The 10,191-nt window shown below is 42.9% G+C and overlaps 1 protein-coding gene across 3 annotated transcripts in view; it reads right to left on the bottom strand.

The window, feature by feature from the left end:
- Positions 1–248: 248 nt before the first annotated feature.
- The window catches only part of smoc2 (SPARC related modular calcium binding 2), a 23,915-nt gene continuing 13,972 nt past the window's right edge, over positions 249–10,191 (bottom strand). For 2 of the 3 annotated variants that reach the window (XM_046070594.1, XM_046070593.1), the window contains exons 8-13: positions 7,537–7,723; positions 6,560–6,642; positions 2,825–2,924; positions 2,395–2,642; positions 987–1,024; positions 249–787 (exon numbers count right to left, since the gene is read on the bottom strand). In XM_046070594.1, the coding sequence (XP_045926550.1) occupies positions 764–787; positions 987–1,024; positions 2,395–2,642; positions 2,825–2,924; positions 6,560–6,642; positions 7,537–7,723 (680 nt within the window). In that variant the 3' untranslated portion in view covers positions 249–763. Of the gene's footprint in view, positions 788–944; positions 1,025–2,394; positions 2,643–2,824; positions 2,925–6,559; positions 6,643–7,536; positions 7,724–10,191 lie in introns of those variants that run through there. The other variant, XM_046070592.1, reaches the window with a different exon arrangement.

Below are 10,191 nucleotides of genomic sequence, written 5' to 3' on the forward strand. Positions count from 1 at the left end.
AATTGGCAAGCTGTCTGAAAATGGGATGATACACAATCGTTGCTATGTATGACTAATACTTGGCTCCTAAAGACTGTGTCAACAAGGTGTTTTATTGAAGACACAAAACGAGTGACATTACAAGATTTATATAACGAGAAGGAAAATATAGAAGACTAATTGGATTAGAGAGAAACAAAAAGGAATTTGCTGATCCAATTAATCTTCTTTGACACATTAAGACTGGCAGACCCACAGAGAACAACAAGTATAAAAGAGTTCTTTATTTCTAATAAACATGAATACATGTGAACATGTAGGATGTTTTTATGATGTATGTTTAAAACGTTCTTGCAAACTGCTGTACAAAGCCTAGGAAGACATGCTATAGGTCAGTACATGAAAGATTGTATGGTCTAAATTATTGTAGCCAAGTGTAGCAAACCATCCAAATATCCGCTTTAACATCATCAACGTGAGAAGAAAAGTACACAGGAGAAGGGGCACAAAATGCAATATCAAACATGAAAACTTGTACAACTCTGAAAAGTTTGCTTTTTGACACAAAGGACACATACATTGTATGTGTTAAATAATGTTTGTCAGGACACAAAAAGCTAACTACATCATTCACAGATTCAGCAGTCTGTTTAAATACCATATTTCTACAAAGTGAATTTACATTTTTTTTTTTAAAGTACAAAGTGCAAATACTATGGTTTCCATTATTGCCGATTGGTGAGGGCAGATTCTCCATGCGGGAGGGGAAATCTCAGCTGCTGGCTTAGCCTTGCTTCTTCGAGGGATTCTGAGGAGAGGAAATTAAAGTGATATGAGTTTGACATATACCTTTGGTTCTTTGCAATTAGTCTGACAACTTGTTCAATGACTATATATTCCTACCTCAGTCAACACAGATAAAATAATATTACAGTCAGACTTTAGATGAGCCACCAGTTCTCTTACAGCCATTTTATTCACTAGTGTGGAGGGAGTAGTTTACTTACTAGTTTACTGGAAGGTAAGCCTTCTCCTGGTTTGGCCCCTGAGAGACAAAAAGTCATATAAACCTTAAGAGGCACAATGTGTAAGAGGCTACGCTCCACCTGTTGAATTCATGCTCCCAAAAAAATAGAGCGCAGCATATCACATATCAGGTCAAAACTACCGTCAGCTAGTTAGCTCAGTTTTTCGTGCAGCTAACTTAGTGGCCCTAGTAGCTGAATGAGTCTGGAATGAACACCAAAACAGGATCCTGGACGAGCGGGCTATGGAACCGGTTTCAGCAGCTTCCCAGTGAACTGAACACAGCCTTTAAGACCAAGGGAGACCAGTTTGACAACAGGGAATACAGTACTGAGGTGATTTACAAAGGCTCTGACTCTGGGGACAACGAAGACATGGCAGGTCAAGGCAGGAACAGCAGAGGCATCAAGTAGGAGAGGAGCGAGAGGGAGGTCAGGCATCAGAGATGCTGTGACAGCTTGTGGAATATTTTCACATCTATCTCTCTATCTCTGAATTAAGGGTTTGTTTTGACCAAATCGGAGATGGCGATTGTTGGAACAGTGAGAAAGACTAACCAAGACAGTTTTAGTGAGTTTTATTTTGTTTCTTTTTTTTTGTATTTTGAGTTTGAATGAAGTTTATTTTATGGTGAGTAGACAAGGCAATTAGTTCCGTGAAAGAGAGAAACTTGAATACAGAAGGCGTATGGTTGTATTTTTCAGTTTGATAAGGAACATAGGTGTAAGAATATTTCCCTTCTTTAAATTTTCTGAGTTTATTTTATGTATTTATTAGACTAAAAGAGCACTTTTAGTCTAAAAATAAAGACTTTGAGAACTCGCCGCTCACACACATCTCCCAGATGAATCTGTTATGCCAGCTGAAGTATTGTATTAGCTGTAGTTAGCTAGCTACTAACTGATAGCTTTATCCGCTGGTTAAAAACTCTTTTATCCAGTGTTTCCGGCTGACTTGTATGGAAATGATAAACCTACAAAGGGGTAATCCAGTGCTGGAATGATGCACAAACTAAAGGCTACTGTTACATTACTTATGCTTTGCTCTTATATTTATGATTCTGAAACAGTGATACAAAAGACTCCCTCCAACTTTTGTCAGGCTTACTACAGCTCCATCTGCAACGTTTCTGTATGTGGATAAATTCAAAGCTTGACTGTGTCTAGTTACGGTTATTATTGCTATTCTTAGGACAATTTCTGTATAGAGGGAGGGGGTTAGCAAAGAGTACATTTTTAAAAATCCTGTAGCACTATTCTATTTTACCCTCTGACTGTCATGCTTATCATGTTTTATCTATCAATATCTAAGTTTGAAGACAGGAGCAGGAGCAGTTTATTTTGGTGCAGGAGATTACATTTAGACATTAGGCTGTGTTGTTCAGCTCACCCTCTTCTTTGGTCACCCCGAGGCAACCCATCAGCTCCTGCAGAGACAGCGCCTTGTCATTGCTGATGTCGCAGTACTCCACAAACTTCTTCACACACTTCTTTGGCTTGGATTTCTTGCGCAGGAAGCGTTTGAAGGGCTTGATCTCCTTTTTTCCAATGTCCCCACTGGAGTTTTTGTCCAGCTGACTGAAATACCAGTGGACCACCCTCTCCTCCAGGGTGTGGCTGGGGTCGGGCTCGGCCATACTAAATCACAGATATCAATTCATCAGTTCATCAGTTCATCAGCTAACAATCGCTCCTCCATCACTTCATTCAGCTTTCTGTCTATAGCACCAAATACTTTTGTGCCTTTCGAGTAAATGACTGAACCCACTGATGGTCATCAATGAGCGTAAGTTGGACAAATCCACTTGCGAATATCATACCTTCCGGCAGATGCTGGATCTGTGACAGCGTGCACCATGTCTGTCGACAGCGCGTCAAGAACACTTGTCAGGAATTCTGTTTTCTTTGCCCCAGGACACCCTGGAAAATAAACCACAGATACATGAATGAGTGTGTGTGCGAGTATGCCTTATGCACTTCATATGGAAGTAAGTGTATATATATGAGTAAACACAGAAATATGTTACAGCATTACAACAATGTAGAATGCTGCCGTCATAGGTGGCCTAATAAATGTTTTGGGAGGGACGCCATGTAACAAGAAGCGTAATTTTAACATGAACAGCACATAAAGACGGCAGAGGAGAAAATAAACCTAAACAACACTCTCACAGTTGGCTTTTACTCCCTCTCATTAAGTGTCAGACCTCCCCTCATCTGGAGAAGGAAGAGGGTACCTGCCAATCATCCTGGAGGCCCCTGAGTGGTTTTGACAGCTGGAGCACAGAAGATGTTACTGAACATTGTATATATGGACAAGAGGCTCCATACAGCACCTGAGACTCACATGATACATCAAGGAAACCAGAAACAGTCCTGACAGACACATTGTCACTTGTCTGAAGTTTGTCTGAGGGACGTCTGACTTAAAGGTATGCATCAAGAGACCAACACAACTCAACACCTGATCTTCAGTGTGCGGTGGGATTACTATTTGAAATGTCAGCTAGAGAAGACGCTGATATAATTAGCCCATAAACCTATTGGTAAAATCTATCATTAACTACCCAACTAAAACCAACAGAGAAGCCTTATTACATGCACAATGACAGGAAAGAATTGAGCGACAACTGGGGTGGAATGATTCTAATGATAGTAATTGTCTGTTAAGCCATATAGTTTTAAGAGTGTGGAGGCCAAGGTTGTTCTGGAAGAGCTGAAGGCTACAGCAGCATGAGAGATTCCTGGATTCCTCTCCAGGCTCTCCTCAGCTTTCTCACAGTCCGACTTCCTTCTGCTATTCTGCCTGTGGAGAATAAGAAATTCTCCGCAGTTTGCTGCTCTTTTTATGGCCCAGGCCTGCGGGGCCAGATTCTCCTGTGTTGGAGATAATAGCATGCTTTGCCCCTCTCTAACAGGTGGCGACCAGCATCGGCATAAACATCCAGCCTTCACTCCACCTTTCCCAAGTAGCGCAGGGCTTTAGCAGCCTGCACAGAGCGGAGGGTTGAAACATTCACATGTCCAAACTGTTCCAAAGTCTTCTTTACGTGTTGAACAGACTTGCACTTAAGTTTTAGCAGGCCCTCCCTGGCCTTAGCCCAGTAAAATATCTGACCCACCTGTTAATGGCCAAACTGGTGCCTTGTGGAGCCTCTTGTGGTAAATTAGTCTAGACAGTCACACAATTACACCCACAGAAGGCAATGTGTTTTTATCTGGCTTCTGACTAAAGAGAGATCTGTGGGATGCAGTTGGACTTGTTTGAGGTTTAGTGTGTTTCATGGAGAGAATGTGCCCTCTCTGTAATGCTTCAGGAATCTGAGCGTGTCTGCAGTTCATTCAAATGGGAAGACATCAGGTATGGCACCAGTCCCTTCCTCTTGGCAGCAAAGGGTTTTCTTGTGACCACGGGACAGATCTGCTTCTGTCTGTCTAGACACAGTTTAGCTGAGGGGCAAGACACAAATGTTCCTGCTGTCATTCAAAGGAAACTGAGTCTGGACATTTTCCGTTCAGTTCAAGGCTGCAGAAGCAAACGGCTGCTGTCTTATTCCATAATGATTATAATTATGTAATACCCAAGTTTGACAGATGCAGGATGGAATCAAGTTGAGAGAGCCTCAAATGATATTTTTTCTTGCTGAAAAGCTAAGATCTGTACCACTGTACATATATCTGCTGGCTGTAAAAAGTTGGCCAGTAAATGCATGTTTGCATGTGTGTGCCCGTGTGTTACTGTCAATAAGAAACACTGTTTTCCTATGGAGCCACATGGGGCAGAGCCCTGTCAGCACTCACAGCCGCAGCTCCCGATGGCAGCCGCAATGCTATCCCATGATCCCGCTCGGGGGAGAAGGCTAGCCAAATACTCAGCTTTCCTCTCCTGCCTCTTTCAGGGCAAAGTTCTCCTTTCTCGCATGTCGCCCCATAAACCTCTCAACACCAGCGCTTCAACAGAAAATGGGCTGCAGCAATGTGAAGGCAACATTTATAATTATAATCATCCCCGGATTATACAGTGACATGGTTTACAGCCATTGACCCAATTGGTCATAAAGAAAACAAGATGCTGTGTTTTTTGACTGTGTCCTGGTCTGTTTTATAATTGGAGACTTGGCTGATACGGTGCAGGGTTTTTTTTGACAGGTTTAGAATGAAGTCTGTGTACTTGTGCTAGTGTAGGTGTGTTAGGTGATTGCATGGCTGAATAAGTACATTGTTTTCTGTTCTACCACTACGTGTTTAGGAGGTGTTTGGTTGGGATAGTTGAGGCAGTTTTCCACCTTATTGCCACCTTACACTTTCTGCTGACAGTTACACACTGTAATTATTCCTGCTCAATATCATAGCAATAATATACACCACCAGTGCCACTGGAAGGCAAAGATGAGTAACATTCGTTGGTCTAAGGAGCATTCATCTGTGACTGTCTATTCTCACTGTTTTATACACACACTGTACAAAAGTCCTCAATGCCGGAACAGAGACAGAGTGCTGCTCTGCTACTGCTAAATGCAGCACCTGCGAGCAGAGAGCAGCTCTGGCCCGGCGTTCTGTTACATAAACAGCAGTGGATGGGACGGGAACAGTGGCAGCCCTGTTCATATGCTGCTTGGATTATTAACATGTTTACCAACCCACCAAAAAACAGCTAATTTGCCAAACACCGTTCAGCTTTGAACTAAATTTGGTTGTATGCACCTGAAAGCTATAACTCTGCTTTGCCTATCATTAGTTTTATGATGAGGACAAGCCATGCAAGTACTGTTAAAACTAAAACTTATCTCAGAAATTAGATCAGTAGGTGGAATGGTAGCCATAAAACAAAAAAAGGAAAAGGAAAAAAAAAGAAAGAAATATCCTTGATGATTACAAATTTAATGTTGTTTTATGTAATTTGCTGAAGTGAAAGCAGCCCTTTATTTGCACTATTATTATATAAATCTGCCTAAAAAAATGTGGCACAAGATCATTTTATCCATCTTCAGTTCAATCCATTTGTAAATACTTCTCAAATATATCAACATTTTAATTCTGCAGTTTGGTAGCGTCAAACACCCACCTTACACAGCTAACACAGCCTCACCTGTAACTAAGCCAACCCCATGACCACCCCCCCCAAACTCCTCTCCTGCCCTCAATTTACTTATCAACAGTGTTGTCAGCCTTCTTATCAATACCTGTCCAATTATCCATTATCTCCACCTCTCCTGCCCGCTGTTTATCCCCCGTGCTATCATCCCACTATCCTCCATCTCCAGTGTCAGTTGAAGATTAATCCTTACCCCAATCCGTCTCTGTCTCCTTGCTTATTGACCAGCGAGGGGCAGTATCTGGCAATCCTCAACTCTTTATCAAGCATTTCCTTGACCAACAGTGCTAATGATGTCAACAAACACACACACACACACACACACACACACACACAAACTCGCCCTGTTATCACAACCTTGGAAGCTCGCAGCAGTTGGAGGCCGACTGCTGAAGAACTTCACCATGTGGTCTGAGCAGAGAGGAAAAACAGAAACAGAGTCCAGACTTTAGAGACCTACCTTGGAGATGTCTGCTTCTATAATGGTCCTTGGGTTTAGTTGGGTGGGCCCTGGCGTTGCCATCGCACTTTGGCTGTTCATACCTGTGACAGAGAATATACCATGTGAGAAAATGCCAAGTCATTCAAAGTGAAATGGGTGAAAAGGATTGTTTATAACAGCGCAACTACCCTCACTATAAAATCAGATAGGAATCCCATGTTTTCCAATCACCCCCGTACAGCAAAATCTCTGGGATTCAAATAATTGTTTTGTGGCGAACCAGAGACTGTGAAACACATCCAAAACGAGGGGAGGGGCTGGTATGAGGACAAAAAGAGGGAGGGAGGGTGAGAGATAGAGGGAGAGAGGCAGACAGGGAGCGTGGGACACAAGGAAGCTTTCACGGCCTCCCTTGGAGAGCCAGCAGAGCCCCGATTGCTGCTGTGCGGCTGGGCCAAAAGCTGGCCTGGGACAAGGAGCGAGAAGGGGGAAAATCCAGGCTTCCATATGTGTGCTAATGTGCTGTCTGGCACTCTGCCTGAAGCCTTGTTAATCTGATACCCAGCCTCGCTGCTCAACAAGTGTGTACCAGTGCCCCACTCTGCCAGCCTCTCTGACCTCTGACCTGCTGCTCACCAGACCACTGAGTCACTGTTTCATCTGCAATGGAGATGTCTGTCTGTCTGCTTGTGTCAGACTTATGTGCATTTTCTGAGTCTCAAATGAAGAAGCTTCTTTTTGTTGTCTGAAAGCTGCTTTATTTCTAACAATTTATTCCAAGAAGAGAATGTCCTATAAAGTTTGCAGGGTTGCAGACCCTCAGATGCTGAGCCACTTTTCTGTGTTAGGGTGGCTGTGATCACTTAGCTGCTTTGTGTTACAACTGCCTGGTTTGCTTACCACAAAGGCACCGAGCAATAGGTTCCAAGAGTCTTTATAAAGCCACCAAATGGCCATATAACATGTGAGTTTTGCATAGGTGAAGTCTCTCCCACCTGGTGGAGGTCCCAGGTATGGGCCGTCCGGTGTCCACCAGCACACACCAGCAGTAGCCGGTGTAGGGGTGGCATTGGACGGGCTTGTACAGTCCTCCTTGGGCACAGTCTGGTACAAAAACAGCATCGTTCTTGTGTTGCCTCGCTTCTTCCTGGGCCGACTGCTGCTCCTGGTCACATGATGAGGCTGGACAGAAGGGTCAGAGGTTATACAGGAATCAGCGGAAGCGTCAGTAGATAGGTCATGCACACATATACAGATACACACACACATCGTCGGTAAACTCAGCAGTCACTTAGGTGGTCTAGGTTGTGTGACTTGTGTGACCCCAGACAGACACTTGATGAGAAGAAGAGCGTTTGTTTAAAGTTAAGAATAAGAGTCACTCCTTCCCAGATCTAGCTAACACATTTTGGATTTATACAACATACAGAAAGTTTGAATCAATTTCTTTGGCATTACACTCAGTGCATTGCTAAGACATCCCTGAAGAGGAGGAGGAGGTTGGAGCATTGGAGAAGACAAAAGGGTGTAGGATGAGTGCTCGGAGACAGTGTGTGTAGACTGCTATATCAGCCCCCCGTAGCACTGTTTACGGACATTAACGGGCTAATGACTAAGTACAGCTCCCTATGCCCTAAGTTAAGTAAATATTTGGACACTCAACTGCCCTCTGTGGATGTGTGTGACAGAGAGAGAAACAGGCAAGACAAAAGCAGAACAGCGGTCAGTCGGACCTTCAACTTCATACACCCACACACTGACACACTACTGCAGGGTACTGTAAAGTACTAGGGATCTATATGTTTACATGTTCAAAATTCACAGGGAAAAATGCAGCGCCTGGTCCTTTCTTTTATCCGTACGTGCAGAGGATGCAGCTGCTTCAACTGGGAGAAAGATGGTGTTTTGCAGAGCCTCAGCAGGATCTAATCAGACTTTATTTTCCTGTGTACTTGCCTCATCTCTGCCGTGCGGCTCTCCAACAGAGATTTGAGCATTAAAGTCAGGGATGAAAGTAGAGCTCTTCTGGCCATGAGGGCTTTCATCACCAATCTCTCCCTCTCTTCGCTGCTCGCCTCAAGGCTCGGAAGCTACTGCGGGATTATGCATATCCCTTTTCTTTGTTTATTTTCATTAGACATCTTTACCCACACAAAAGAAACCAAATGAAATGCCTCCCCGCTTTCTCAACCGACTCTCTTCGCTCCAGTTCCTCCGTATGGGCTCTCTTTGTTGGGACGGGTGTTTTTTTTTCACCCCAATACCCCAAAGAGCACATGGTAATCAAAACCATCAATGCTGCATTTCTCAGGCTCTTTTATTGGTTGTAAATTATGATAATGGGATTCACACACAAATGCACACACGCACACAGAGTTCTCATCTTGAGGCTGGCCTCAAAATAGCATTGTTTTATGCAAAAAGCAACATATTTCCCCAAAGAGCAAAGAGGCAACTGATTTGTACAATAAGATAAATGTGCATGTGTGTAAGAGAAGAGTCGAATGGGCCAGCCAAAAGAATAGGAGATCCTGTGTTTGTGCCATGTGCTGATAATTACAGATACGCTCCAATGCGAAGAACCACAGAGAAGCAGATCCTCAAAGCCTGACACACTCCAACACCAAGATGTATTGGTTTCACAACCCACCAGCTGTCCTTAAAGGACAGGAACAGCCTTAAACCACGATTGCTCACACAAGCAGGAAAAAGAGCATGCTTTCAGTTGAGGTTTGCAAACACCCGAGCGCCATCATTAAAGAAAAAGTGGTCTTTGAAACTCACATGGTGATCTGGTTCTATTGTTCTGTCGGCTGCGAACCTGCTCCGTCCACAGAGTGGGGTACCGGGTAATCATGTCTGAAAGAAATCACCAAGACAGCTTTATTAGCTTCAATCGAAAACACACTCGTATATCATCTGAGCCAAACCTGGTGGTTCCAAAAATCACAGACTGTAAAATGCACATCAAGGTTATCGTATCTCAAACTGCTGCAGTGGAGGTGGAAAGTGAATTGCATATGACAGCTGTGACCAGAAATATAGCAGCGAAAAGAGAGGTGGGTAAAATATGACTATGAGTCTCCCCCACATTAACATGAAAACATACACTGCTTCCTTTAAAATATGAAAGGCTGATAAAAGTGCTCAAATGCAGCTTTGCTGAATGTGATCGTCTGCTTCTCATTCACAGTGATGGATTATCTTTATTGAACTTGAAATGTAGGAAGGTGTTTTCTCTGCCATTTGGAGTGAATGTAGCCTTGGGGACAATAAAGTCTAAAATCTATATCACAATATACAAATACTCAATTACAAGTTAAAATTCTGTATTCAGAATTCATGCCACAGATATGTTGGCAGTAATACAAGATTAAAGTATCAAAAGTAAGAGTACTCTTTAGGCAGATTTACCCCTTTCAGAAGTCTATATAACTATATATAATATTTTTGGATCATCATTTGTTATGCAACAACATGTAAGAATGTTGACGTAGCAGCTGGCCAAGGAGCTGGTGTTCACTACTTTAAATCGTGTTGGGTATTTTTATTTATCAATGCATCATATTTTTAAGATAATGATATATTTTATGTGAAACATTTTAATATGTATGAAAGCTGATGGAGTAAAAGGTACAATATTCTGCCTC

Source organism: Micropterus dolomieu, linkage group LG15 (genome assembly GCF_021292245.1).
Source record: "Micropterus dolomieu isolate WLL.071019.BEF.003 ecotype Adirondacks linkage group LG15, ASM2129224v1, whole genome shotgun sequence".
Taxonomy (NCBI): domain Eukaryota; kingdom Metazoa; phylum Chordata; class Actinopteri; order Centrarchiformes; family Centrarchidae; genus Micropterus; species Micropterus dolomieu.